Below are 14,229 nucleotides of genomic sequence, written 5' to 3'. Positions count from 1 at the left end.
TGTGTAATTCTGTGCAGGGACTTGCAGCACATTTGTCTAGAAACAAATGGTTTACTACAAAGGCACGTGGGACATACATTTATATACACGCTGTTTAAAAAGCTGACCACATCCTGGCCTAAGAAAAGTGCTGTCAGATCGACAGATTCAGCTCACCACTATCTACACAAAGGTATAAAGTAGTAATAACCGTCAAGCAGGCGTACATGAAACTCTCACAGGAGCTAACGAACGGATCATGTGCTTGTTAATTCCTAGAACAGTTTTCCTGATCTGATTTTTAGAGTTCCCTAATAAAGAAGAGAGAGCCTTATTCCCAGGAGCAATTGGCTCAGTCATGCTGTTGTATAGGCTTATGGAATACTTGTTGAAACAAAGAAAAGTATGACGACATCTTATTGGCCAAAAGAGGTTTTAGGGCCATCAATTTTATTTTCTTAGAAAAGTAATGTCAATGCTGTTTACCAAAATGTATTACTTTTAGTTTTTGGGAGGGTTTTCTTGATTTTTCGTGTGTGTTTTTTTTTGTTTGTGGTTGTTTGGTTTTTTTGCAACACAAATAGTTTTATCTTCTTACCTATGTCAGGATAGTGGTGAGAGTTCTGAGTTTTTAAATGTGATGACTTTCAGAAGCTGTGTTAGTAAAGATAGTGCTTGGCAAGTCCATCTGTTGGATTGATTTACATTCATCTGCAGTAATGACATTCTAGGTGATATATCTGCTTCCAGAGACTTCTTAAAATTTAGCCTTTTATGTGTCAACTTTTCCATTGCCTCACTTGAATCCAGATGGGTTGTGCCATCATATTTAGTTGGGAAGAACTGATCTGACTTTTCTTTCAATGTCTGAAGTGATTTTTACTTTAGGAGTAAGAATGGTAATTTCAGTGTTGGTAATGGGATTAAGTAGTAGACATTTGTCTCTGGCAGAAGAAATACCTGAGTTATTCAGTAATCAGAGTATAGCAGAAAATGTAAACTGAATGCTGTTGCTTTGTCTTCATTGGCATGCCTGAAAAGCCATGTTCAGTTAAGTACCTGAGGAGATAAATGAGCATAAAAAGAAGTGCTTTTGAGTACTGGCTACATACCTGCAAATGAGTAATTTCTCATGTTTGTATCCTTAGCTGAGTTTGTTTTTTTTTTCCTCTTAGGTTTCCTCCTGGTTATATGATGACACTTGATTGTGATATTTCAAAATCTGCCGCCTTCTTATGTGATATCATCTAAACCATGGAGGAATAGAAAGCTCTGAGGTCTAGATTGCTTTGTATTTTGAGCCCAGCAGTACAAGCTGTTTGAAAATTCATTTGCTTGTGCTCTGTAGGAGTTTTATTGAACCCTGCTGCATTTGCAGTTAATGTGAAGAAAGCTGCTTCTGCCTCGTGGGATTGATTGAGCACCTCATGCTCATTCAACAATGACTAGGTCACATCAGCCCATCTCCCTGGCCCAGAGGTCCTTTGGTAGTTGCCAATATCAGGTACTTTCGAGGAGAGGTAATAGCTATATGCTCCGAGGCTTGTATATTATTATTTTTAAAAGATACTAGCTGATGTAAACATGAGTGTAGTAAAGCTATATGGGGAACTAAGTACAAATTACAAATAATATTTCTATTGAAGCAGCCAAATTGCCAAAGTATGGAGAGCACTTTGATTCAGGCCCTTGGCCAACTTCTGCACAGCAGTGTTTTCTTGGTCATCCAGGTAGTCATTGTGATTAAGTATGGGAAAACTGAACAGAAAGGAAGAAAATAACCTATTTTAATAAACTTTCTTTAAATTTCTGTTTTTAACCTTCCTTTCCAGACCCACTGTGCTATAAAAGTTAGGTCTTGAGAAAAGATGAACTTATTTCAGAAAAATTATTTTTTCTGAAATACTTGAGTTACAGCTCTTGTTTTGTATTTTTTCTGATATACTAAGAGTATTTTTTTCTGTTCTTCCAGGTGAGGATGACGAAGATTCAAACCTTTTAATTCTGAGCTACCCACAGTACTGTCGATACCGTTCCATGTTAAAGCGCATTCAGGACAAGCCCTCTTCAATACTAACAGACCAGTTTGTTTTAGCCCTTGGAGGCATTGCAGTAACGAGCAAGAACCCCCAAATCTTCTATTGTCGGGATACATTTGATCATCCTACCCTAATAGAAAACGAAAGTATATGTGATGAGTTTGGTAAGTCACATTACAGCTATTTTCTTTTTCTCACAAGTAAAGACATTTTCCTTCTTTTAAGTGTCCACTGATTTCCAAAGAGAAAAAGTGATTCTTTTGAAGTGAACTAATGCTATTTATGATTTAAATGTTCAGTACCAATTATGCTCTTTCTTCTCTAAGACTGAAGGCTTCTGCCGCTGGTGATCTCAGTATTGCAACTTGAGTTCACAATCAAAGATAATGTTACACGGGTAGAGTAGCACCATGACTCTGTCTGAGTGAAACGGTACTTTGCCTGGGTTTGAAGTTCATCTACCTTAATCATTCGCACACCCTTTATGGTGTGTGTTAGATTTTTCAAGTCATTTTTAGCGCACTATGCTAATAAATGGAAAATAGGAGAGAGTCCTGGCACACCCCATTGTTGTTGCAGAGCTGTCATCAGCTCTGCTCCTAGGGCCCTGTAATGAGAGTGTCAGCTGTAGCTGGTGTGTTTCTGGTCATCTTGGAACGTGGGCTTGTTCAACCTGGGCTTTGGCACTGCTAGGAGCTTAGAGAATACTCTGCAGCTATAAAGGAGTGCACAGCCCCTTACAGCTGGGAGAAAGGACTGCAAGATTTGACACCTGATAGCAACCAAGTGATTTCATGCAGGGTTTTATGTGTCAGATCTTCCCAATGACAGCAGATATACTTTGAATATGTGGCAGAATACATGTGTAGACACCCAGTAATGGATCCAGTATAGTTTCTTTAGCAGTGTACAGAATTAAGTTTTATCCCTGTATCACAGATGGATGAGTTCTATGGCTAATATTTGTAAAATCTGCATGGTGGTGAGTACACCTTTGCTTGCAAGACTCCCACATCTCTGCAAGGAAGCTCCTTTGGTCTCTTAAGGAAAAAAATTCTGCTGATGCCCTTAAACATTTAATAATGAGAGTGAGAGGGAATGTTTCTGATGGGAGAGTTATCTACCTGTTTTTCTGAACTCGAGCACACTGGCTTTGAGCTTGGCGCCCGGCTGAGGCATTGTTAATGTCAACAGAGAAACCTTGACTCATCTGGTGGCATTGGGGCATTTTGTAAGGTATATGCTTCTCTGCTGCTCTGCCACTCCATTCCCAAAAGGCAGATGAGCTCCTTCTTCATGTGATGTTGTCACTGGAGCAAATGACTACTGGGATTGATTTTAGTTTTGTGCTGTCAAGATATTTCTGAATCGGACCCAAACTGTCAAGTCTGCTCACACTCACACAAAACATTACAGGCTTTGTTTGAACCATGAGTAAAAGTGTTGGTTGCTCTTAGGGTGTGGGGGTGGTGAAAAAAATTAATTAAAAATACTGGAAGTTTGGTCCAATGACACAATAGTATCATGTTGGTTTTTATATACTCTGAGCTCAAGCTCAGAATATGAAGTTCAGTTGTAATTGGCTCTCCTTTTTATACGGAAAAGGTTATTTTAGGCTTGAAGGCATTTGATGAGCCTACCGTCTGCTTTCTGTGGAGTATTTTATTTAGGGTCATTCCTTGATTACAGGTTTGTTGAAATAGTTGGATCCATAATGCAAGTGTATCATGTAATATTAGTAATAGATGAATCAAAGAGGTGTGGAGTGATGCAGAAACTACGCTTAGTGAACCATAGCAAGTGCTTTGTTCAGCCTCTGAAAGCAAGCTATGCCATTCTCTTGACCTTTGTGAGGCAATTATCTCATTATCAACCAGAGCCACAGAAATCTTACCCATAGAAATTAAGAATGTGTATTTAAAATTTTGTTTGGTTTAAGAAGCAGATTTTTAAAAAATCCCTATTTAAAAAAAAAGCCACAAAAAATCCCAAAAAAACACTGTTTAAAAGTATTTATTCTGAAAATAATAATGTGAAACTTGCAAGTCTTACTGTTTTAAGAAGAAAAAAGTGACCAGTATGTGGTTCCATATTTGTATTGCAAAATGTATGGTGTCAATTATGCTACCTTTGTTGAAGACAACAGGCAAAGTACTAGTTTATCTTTTTTCTTTGCTGGCAGGACAATAAAACGTACAACGCTTCATTATATAGACAGTTTACATTAATACCATGTAGATTGATGGCACATGTGGAAAGTGATGACTGCTAAGGCTAAACAGAGGCAGGGTGGTACAGTAGATAAATAAATAGATTACTCTAAGGCACTGGTATTTATCGGTCAAATCTGAGAGGATACATGATTACAAAAACGATGACTAAAATTCTGAAAAGGTGTCTGAAAGGAGATCCAGACATTTGATTTGAAGGTTTTGTCTCTCTCTTACCTTGCAAACGAAATGTGTGCAGAAGGAACAAGGTAAGTGTGTGTATGTCACCATTTTTACCTGATATTTTCCTAACTCTAAAGCAAATATGAAATTTGGGAAGTACATTCTGCTGATGTCTTTATGTGGGAAGCACTGGAGCACTGGTTTCTGATGTGGTTGCCAAGTCTTTTTCAAAGCATTGCTTTTGAGGCAAGTCTTACACATTCTCTGTATGTTGGAGTATTTTGCAACAGATACAGCATGTCACAAATGAGACACCAGCAACACCTTTACAAAGAACTCCCAGCATGTAAGCTGTTTTCCTTGTTAGGCAGTTTTAATAGACGAAAATGTTTTTCCTGGAAATATCCTCTCTACTTTTATTATAAATTTATAACAAAAAAAAATTTGTTGACTTCTGACTTGTTCTCATACTCCTTGCCTATTCTTCCCTCTTCTATTTTTCACTCTTCTAGGGTTTAACAAAAATAAATAAAGCAGGAAATGAGAAGGAAGAATTAAGTTTTGCTGAAAATAAATAATGTTGTTTTGGTGTGGGACTTTTTAAAGAAGAAGATGTATATAGATGCTGTCTGTGAACTCCCACAGGTACATCTGGAAGCGTTGCAGCAAGGCTTTGGGCTGTTCTGTATGGATGTTCTCTGTTTCCATAGAGCCTCTGTGAGGCTCAGGCTGTGCTAAGCTTCCCCTCCAGCTCCAGCTTGGGCTGTCACAGGTGCTGCCAACACCCCAGCTACCTGTGCTTTCCTCCACCTTCTGTGTCCACTGCTGTATGGCATTTGCCCAAGTGGTTTGGACAGGAATATTTAGGACCACTTTTCTTGCATGGTCCTCTTCTGATTTCTTCTCTGTGTGCCACAGCATCCCGTCTAGAGGCCACTGGAGAAGCAGGCTGCTGAGAAATGGGCTCAGTAGCTGGAAGGCTCAAGCATTTGCAAGTATTTCTTTGCAGCCTGCCACAGAAGGACTTGCTCTACATTTACAGAAGAAAGACTGCTGTGAGTGGGACGCCTCCTGCTCCCATTCTTGTTGATATAACTACTGATTAGTTAATCCAACTTCCTTGGTGGGTTCCCCTCCAGAATGCAGATAGGCTCAAAAGCTTGCTTCTGTTCTGAAAGCAGAAGACATAAACCATGCTTGGATGTCTTGATAGCCCAAGTTCCTGGCTATGACCACAGTCAAACTGCACACGTATCCCTCATGTGAAATCCCTCATGTGAAATAAGAGCAATTAGAGGTCCTCACCTGCATGAAGCAGGCCAGGTGGATAATGAAATGAACATGAGCAATGAAAACGAGTAATTCATTTCTCTTCAAGACCTTTTTCAAAATCTTTTTCATTTATCAGCCTCTGGGGTTACTGTAACTGAATAACTTTTGTAAATGCATATAATTTACTGGCATCTGCTATGTGGTCATACGTGCTGCAAGAGAGTAGGAATGAAAAATTAGATTTGTAATAATTTTCATTATAGACCAAAGTGATCTAGCTAAAGGCAAAGCTGCCTGTGAGTGTTCAGAAGGTGTATCTGAAGGTCACTGGGCATAAATCACTGTGCACTTGTTGCTAGAGCAGCACATGTCTCCTTTGTGTTTGCTTGTCCAAAAAAGGTGACTTCAGTTGCCAGGCGTGTGCCAGCTCCATGGCATGGAGTGGCTTCCAGGGTGCATCAATGAGCCAGGATCCTTCTGTGATCCAGCTGTGGTCTGGGTCATGGAGAGTTTCAGCTCCATCAGCTTCACCAGGTGAAAATCTCACACAGAAGGATATGCCATAGTGCTTTGCTAGATAAATATTAAAAATCCTGTCTGCTAAAGATGAATCCAAAGGCTGTCTTTCATTCAAAGGATGGGCTTGCTTTTTCTAGAAACAGGAGTGTGAGAGAAAACTGAATACCTTATTTCTTCTGAATTTTCAAAATCTGGTAAATTTTAAATCATTCTGGATTATTTTTACAGCATGCTGTATCCAGTATGCCATTAAACAATCTGTTTGGTCCCTGGAGTACTTGTAAACACGTGTTAATGCCCAAAAGAAGGTTTTGGGTTTGCATGTAAAACCCAGTTTTTTAAATGAAATATTTCATACCAAAAAGTGAGAGAACTATAACCTACTGTGGTCTAAATACATTTTTTTCTCTGAAAAATTAGCTATCTTCATTTGGCCATAACATGAGCCATGCAGAGGGAAACTGTTCATTGAAAAAAAAACTGTGCAAAAGGGCATTGCAGGCCCCACTTATCTCCTCTCCCCATCCCCCAAACCAAACTTAATGATACATTGCTTGCTAGGGGAAAAGTTATCTACATTAAAATGCAAACCTCAAAACCTTCAACAGCTCATCTCCCCCTGTAAAACAATGGAGAAGGCAGTTTGTGTCACTTCCAGGGCTGACATGGAGTGGTTAGGAATGAGGGGTGACTTACCAGTCCTCCCAGCTGCTGGATCTTCTGAGCCAACAATTCCAGAAAGACTTACCCTCCTTCTTGTCATTGGCCAGGGAAGCCACGGAAGGGCAGCATTATGAAGGGGAAAGGGGTGGGTCATGTGCCAGAAAAGTTCTGTGGCATGGAAGCTGGTGACTTCAGGGTATAGAGTGGTACCATTACTCCTGGTATAGCTGAAATTTGGTCTTTGCTTTCATTATGCACCTTAGTTTACAGAAATTTGTGACTCAGAGATAAAATCAATTGTTTAGGGGAAAATCATAACAAAATAAAACTTTGGCAGGGAATGAGTCTTTAAAACAAACAAAAAAAAGACGGAAGAATGTTTTCAGTCTAAATGAAACACAGTTTTCCTGTTGGTGACTTATTTTATTTGTGTGAGTCAAGGAGTCAAAGTTGGCTTTTCTTTTTAAACTAGTACAAAAATTGTGCTTGGGATGACTGGGTGTTTCTTTAAAGTTTTTCAGGTGATGTAAAGTATTATCATTATTGCTGTTGTCTCTTTTGGCTACCTGCAGGATAGTTTATATCAGTGAAATTCAGAAAAATCTGAAGTTTCCAGATGCTTCGGGCTTCTTTGTTTTAATACAGATGTGATATTAGAGTGAGATTGGTGTTCGTGTTCCTCTGCAAAGGCTGAAATATTTATAATATTTAGAACTGCAATAAGAGGAGTATGGAGACATTTTATTAAGATGGATACTGGGAACTCCTTAGATGGAGCTTTAGGGTAGCATCTCCAACAGTCTGAAAAATATGCAAATTTTTTCCAAGGTCTTGGGCAGGGTGGCTTAGCTAAATATTTCAAATTTTAGGTCTCTCAAAACAAAAACAGGACATAGCTGGAGGGGAAATAGTGATTAATGCATAATAGTGCTATATACAATATAGATAAATGCACGTTTCCTGCTCCCTCCCACCCCACCTCTGCAAACACAAGCTTTTAGCTTGACAGGGTGAATTTGGAAATGTTCTGGATTCTGGTCAGGTTTCTTTCTTATTTTGTTAATTCAACTGTCCAGCAAGATATTAACAATCCCCAGACGTTATTTATAATAATTGACTTTTCAGTTGTGAAAAAATATTTGGAGTTTTTTTTCTAAACAATTGATATTTTCTAGTGTGCTCTGCAGCATTTGAATAAAATCTCTGAAGGCAGAGCTGTTTATATGCCCAACATAATTGCTTCTGTTAAGTGATTTCTTCATTCTTAACATTTTTAGCTCTAGTTGCTTTTCCCCCATACATATAAAAATAAATATTCGCAAGTTTTGCATTCTGTCACTCATTGAAATGCATAAAGTATTTGTATACTCAAAGCAAAAAGGCGCTGATAAGGGATCACATTCTGCCTTCCTTAGTGGCTTAAATCCAGGATAACTTAATGCACTTCTGTGGATGTTTCTCAAGATTTTCACTAGTTAACCAAAGACAGAAATGTTAACAATAAGCTGTTAAGTGAACATAAGTAATGTATAGGAGAGTAAGATAAAATACCTTCCTGTCTGCAAGAATTTCAATGGAAACAAATGCTGTTAGCTTCTACTCCTTTCTGATTTTTTAGTGCATTTTCACTAGCAACCGTAGTTTTAACCACGATAAATAGTAAGATAGATTATTTTTCACTACATAATCAAAACTCCTTGATGGAGAGCACTGATTTTATTTGGGTTGCTGTTCCCGCTGCCCTCAGGAAGGCAGCAGATCCTGAGTGGAAGGGCAGGTACTACTTGAAAAGCTGCTTCTGCCTGTTCCCTCGGGCCCCCTGGCGTCTTTTCTCAGCCGGGACTGGGCTGTCGTGGCTGCACGGAGAAGCAGGGGAGCTGCCTGAGAGGCCTGCAGCATCCACCGGTGTCACTGTGAGAGAACTGCTCCCATGAGAGTGTGCTTGGGAATTTGTTGTGGCTCCTTACTTCTTCAGGTGCCCTTGGGTAGCAGTCTTTGAGACAGGGGCCTTATGCCATGGGCCTGCAGTGACTGTGTGGGGCCATGACCTGGCTGCTTGAGAAACATCAGGGCTGTGAACCATGAGGTGCCCAGTATAGCTTGGGCTGGGATAGCTCTGGATTTGGAGCTCTCACTGGGCAAGAGGTTAGAGATCCTCTCTCAAGAGTGCCCATGGCAGAGTCAAGGGCCTGGGTGTGCCCAGAACTTCTTTTTATTTTTTAGCTTAGTGACTGTGATGGTATTGTGGGGTTTATATGTTCAGAGTTCAGTGGAGAATTAATGTGTAGTTCCAGCAAACAAGGGTTTGCAAGTGAGCTGTTCTTCTGTGCCTGATGAATGTAACCCGTAGCATGTGTTTTGTCATCTATTACACACACATCCGCTTTACTGGTGTCCATTCAATAAATTATTGTAGAGGTACATTACTAATTCCTTCTACATAAGATATCCCCTTGATGGCTGGTTTTACAATTCAGCTATCAAAATCATGTTTTGTGATCAGAGCAAAAGATAAGCTAGGCTGTGTTCATCTGAGTATTTGTGAGCCACGTCCATGACCACAGGTGGTCCTATTTTTGGAGCCATCTCTTTTGCCTAATGTTCCTTCACTAGCGCATCCTTGGTTGACTTCCCCTGGTTTCCATGCTTGCCTTGGACCACCAGACTTGCTCAGATTCTGGAGCAATGTCTCAGACTTCTGGGCCCCGCTGGCAACCCAAGCTTCGTGAGCATCATCCCTGAGGTGTTGGGCCATAACGGTGGCAGTGAGCAAGAGAGACCTTTATGGCCAGGGAAGGGCCCCATTCCTGTACAATGGAAAAGTGTGTCAGAATATGTTCACATTCTTCTGATTAAACCCACTCAAAAAAGACAACATTGTAATATTTTCCAATGACTGTTTATCATGAATTACGTCACCCTTCGTTTAAATTGCTATTATTTCTCCTTAATGCTTCTTGGTGCCTGCATAATTTACAGCATTGGCAGCTGTAGGACTATGAAATAACTTTTCACAACCACCATACAATAGTAAAGAACATGAAGTTTTTGTTGTTAATTATTATGGGACTCGTTTAACATTTTTACAAAGTGACATAAAATATTGTTGAGGTATTTATGGTTAAAGTTACTTTTACATGGATATATTTTGTTTCTGGCTGGTTCTTAACTAAAGCAGTCATTTGCGGTTATTATGCCTAGGGAAATATTATGTCAGAACTGGTTTAACACTATTATTATGTATCACATGTCATATATTACATGTCAGCACTTGAGGCTGTCTTTCAATAAAAACAAATATAATTTTAGTTAATGGTCTTTTAGGTATAGGCCGTTTGTAAACTTACCTGAGTCCATTTGAAGGTATACTAAAAAGCTTTGTTCTCCGAGACTGCACTTGTGTAATTTCATTTTGGCTTGAGATGGAATTTCCAAAATATTTATTATTATTTCAAGCAGAGGGTGCTGCCTCTAAAAAGCAAATAGTTTCCCAATACAGAGGTTAATGTACATATTTTAAGGAGCTGTAACTGTTACTCGTTACTTTGTTTACTTTTCTCCCTTTGGAGCTCACGCTTCCCAGGCTCCACACTGGTCAGGCTAATAGGAGTATCCCAGGCAACTAAGCCACCTAATGATGATACTTCGCTGTGCTGCTTAAATGAATAGTTTATACCTTCTGCATAATCTGTGGGTGAAGGGGGAGAGAAATCAGAGGTTGAAGGTGAGTTTTAGGTTTTCTTGAAGTTGCATTTCAAATTTGGAAAATGCAAACTTATACAAAGTAAACTTTGAATCAATGTGTCATTCCCCTTGGGTCCAAATATTATGCATATTTTCCAGTACTTATTTAAAGCAAGAATTGAAGCACATAGGGTGTGCCAAAAAGTTTACACAAAGAATAAAAACACATAAATGACTCATGAGAACTTTTTCTGGGTGTTTTTGTTTTGTTTTGTTCTTAATGTGTAATTTTTTAATTACCGATAGGCAAAAAAAAAAAAAAAAATCTCTCTCTCCCCCAAATCTATTCTTAAGCACCGTAAAAATGATCAAAGCCTTTATTTGTCTCTAGTTGCATTTTCCTCCATGGGATTGCTGGTTTTGGTGACTCTTGTAGGAAACTGAAACTCTGCTGGACAAAAAAATTCAGTTTCTGTACCCCCATAAATGCTTCGACCAAAGAAGTGAAGATGCAAACATGAAACTGAAAAAGGTGAGGATTTTGTGAATTGCTAAGGTGAAATTTGATAAGGGGAACATAAAATGGAGCTAAACTTGCCTGGACGCCATGAGATTTTTTAATAGTAGGCAGCATGCTTGATTTCCCTGGGAGTGAGTGAGCAATCTGAATTTAGAGTTGTTTGACGGGGGAGGGGATGTTTCGTTCTCTTTTTCAATTAGAGGCATTTCACAAGCCGATTGCATCTGAAAGGGCAATCTGTCATTATGTAAGAATGTAACAAATTTTTCCGTTTAATGAATGAATATTAGGTATTTCAGGAGGCCATAAAAGATGGTAAAAGAGAGAGACAGAGCTGACGTCTGAGATTTTAATAAAGATTGAAGTTAGTAGTGAAAAGGTCAAAGTGCCATTTGTTGAGCCCCTGCTTCTGGCATGATTTCAAAGCTCTCAGTGCTGACTGGGGGACTGTGATGTGTGTTAATGAACAGTTGTGGCACTTAACTGAGATCATGGGTTGGTCACATGAATATATATAAAAGATATGAGTGAACATTTTCCCCCTTTTTGCAGCAGTTTGGCTCTTGGAAGGACTAAACAATTAAATGTTTTAAATGCTTGAATACCATACTAAGTCCCCTAGTCTGCAAGGAAAATGAGCTATGAATAATAGAATACTGCTCTAGTTAAATATAGTTATTCAGAATTGTTTTTAGCTGCAGATGTTATGCCATTTTAGAAACTTAGACTAAATAATGTCAGATCTTGTTTGCTTTTTTAGTATGCTATTCATTTATCGGGAAATTCAAAATTTAAAACAGCTGGGAAAGGGTTTGGTGTTCACTAATCTTAAAAATGTGTACATTTCAGACTTACTCTTACAGGGCTATTTAGAAATGACTGAATTGTATATTATAGTTATAAAGTTCTGTAAATATGCTCTACCATGTAGATGACAGGGAAACATGAAATGGGAAAATTAGATAATTTTGGATCCAAATTTTGTGTATTAAAGACTTGATAAAACAGCAAGTGGCTTTCTCAATTTAAATAATTTGTAACTTTCCAGAAGCATTCATGGATGTTATGAACAGTATGTCTAAAATAGCAGCTGAAAATAATGTTCGTTCTCCTTTAATTCTCCCTTTGATGTTTATGTCAAAACGAAGGAGTTAATTTATCTAAGAGTTTCACTGCATGAATCGGACTGTACAAAACCAATCATGTAGAAATAATAGACTACCATTGGAAGTATTGTACTATTGCAGTTTTAATAGCTCCTCAGTTCTGCTCAACAATTAGTCCATACATTTTATAGCTGTGTATTTAAGAAATTGGCGCACTCAGCAAAATCAGAGTAATTGGGAGATGATTCAATGTGGAGAGAAATCAGAGTAAGAAAATTAATGGAAAAATAAAGTTTTGTTCAGGTTTGGAGTTGTGTTCTTTTAAATTTTTAAACACTGCAGTAGTAATTGCTGGTGGTGAGACTTCTGCAGAATTTAAATTTCACGTGGCTGGGGTTTTGTGAATTTGCTTTTAAATCAAATTGCAAAAGAGGCAGAATAGGTCATTAAAATTCTTGCTATAGTTTTCTGTCTCTGAAATCAAATGAGAGCATTGGGGGGGATCCAGAGTAGGGCTTTTTCTCTCTATTGACAATAGTGCTGTTTAAGTGCTCATTACCTGTCAGCATCTTCATAAACTTGATGAAACAGATCACAGGCAATTAGTTTATCATTCACACAAATAGATTAAGACACCTCAGCAATCCCTTTTTGCATGGGTCCATAGCCAGTGGATGCTGGTAGTTTCTTCCTAGGACCTTGTTTTTATGCATAAGTCCTGAAAGTGAAGGCAAATTATAATAAAGGAAGTCACGTGGATTTTTTGTGTAGGTTTATCATTGGCAATTATGACTTTTTAGTGATCTTTTTAGTTGATATATTGTCCATGATGGGGCAAAGGTGAGTGAAGCAGTGATAGTTTACATTTACAGCTGAAGTTTGGGCCTCAGTATTAGATACAGCTATGTCTTGGTGTTTTAGTGATCTGGCAGGATTTCCATGTGCTTCAGGGCTGTTGTGTTGGTCTTAATGGCATAAATTACTTGGGGGTAACGATAGATAACCAGTTGACTGGAGTAGGAGAGCAGACCTGCTCCTTGGATTAATAAGTAGGAAATAGAAGAAATAGAGAGGTGTTACTACTCCTGCCTGTAATGCTAGAGGAAATCATTATCAACCCCATAAGTGCTAACATTTTTGGTTAGTTAGCCAAATGATGATGGCTTACTGCAAAAAGAGTGGTAAAATTTCATGGAATAACTGCACTACTAACACTGAAATGTATTATTTTGAACTATAGGCTTGTAGAGGAACATGGAAGAACAGGAAGAGTTATTAGAGCGGTTTTTCTCTGCTTTTATCTTTGTACCTGATTCTGATGCCTGTCCTTTGCATATTCAAAAAGTTCATGGGACAGAAAACTTGCTTCTAAGTGAAAGACTAAAGAATGGCACTCCAGTTAGTGCACAGAGGAGAAGACTAAGAAGGGGCCCAGTCAGTGTGTTAGTACTTCAATAGGAGGAGACCTGTGGCTGTCTCTCTAATTTGGCAGACGCATAGCAAGACCCCATGCTTCAAAGTGGAAGCAGATAAATTAATGCTGAAACTTAGGCACAATTACGTAGCAGAGAGGGGTAATTAACAATGGTACCAACTTAGCTTAGGAGTAACATAGATTCTTTATTATTTGAATCCTTTAAATCAAGACTGCTGTGCAAAAGACAGGACCTCTACTCAAGGAAGAGGTACTGTCTTCATCAAGTAGTCATTCAGCTGTATAGGCAGTATCGGCAGAAGGTAAACAAGGTGCTAATACCCTCCTAATTCCTTCTGACCTTAAAAACGGTAACTTTATTAATATATGTAATTTATAGCATCCAGGCCAGTAACATCTAGACTGTGCTGGATCTTGTGTCCCTTATACAATAATATAAAACTTTAAAAAATTTGCTTGCTCTCTTAATTAGACAAGGCAGAGCTTTACATCTATTCTGAGGACAGGAGAATGAGGAACAGGATTATGGAGGAAATATGGTACGTTAGGAGGTAAACATCAGTGTCTTCACTGATCCACTCTGATGGCTGTTGACCTATGTTCTGTGTTGATAGTCTTT

General features: G+C 38.7%; 1 protein-coding gene across 3 annotated transcripts in view; it reads left to right on the top strand.

The window, feature by feature from the left end:
* The window catches only part of ARID5B (AT-rich interaction domain 5B), a 116,788-nt gene that overhangs the window by 44,732 nt on the left and 57,827 nt on the right, over positions 1–14,229 (top strand). For all 3 annotated transcript variants that reach the window (XM_088168782.1, XM_014882327.2, XM_088168781.1), the window contains one exon: positions 1,952–2,182. In XM_088168782.1, coding sequence (XP_088024908.1) covers positions 1,952–2,182 — 231 coding nt within the window. The remainder of the gene's footprint in view (positions 1–1,951; positions 2,183–14,229) is intronic.

The sequence above is a fragment of the Sturnus vulgaris genome, chromosome 8, assembly GCF_052056855.1.
Source record: "Sturnus vulgaris isolate bStuVul1 chromosome 8, bStuVul1.hap1, whole genome shotgun sequence".
Taxonomy (NCBI): domain Eukaryota; kingdom Metazoa; phylum Chordata; class Aves; order Passeriformes; family Sturnidae; genus Sturnus; species Sturnus vulgaris.
The sequence above is the reverse complement of the archived record's forward strand: the minus strand, read 5'-3'. Positions and strand labels throughout refer to the sequence as shown.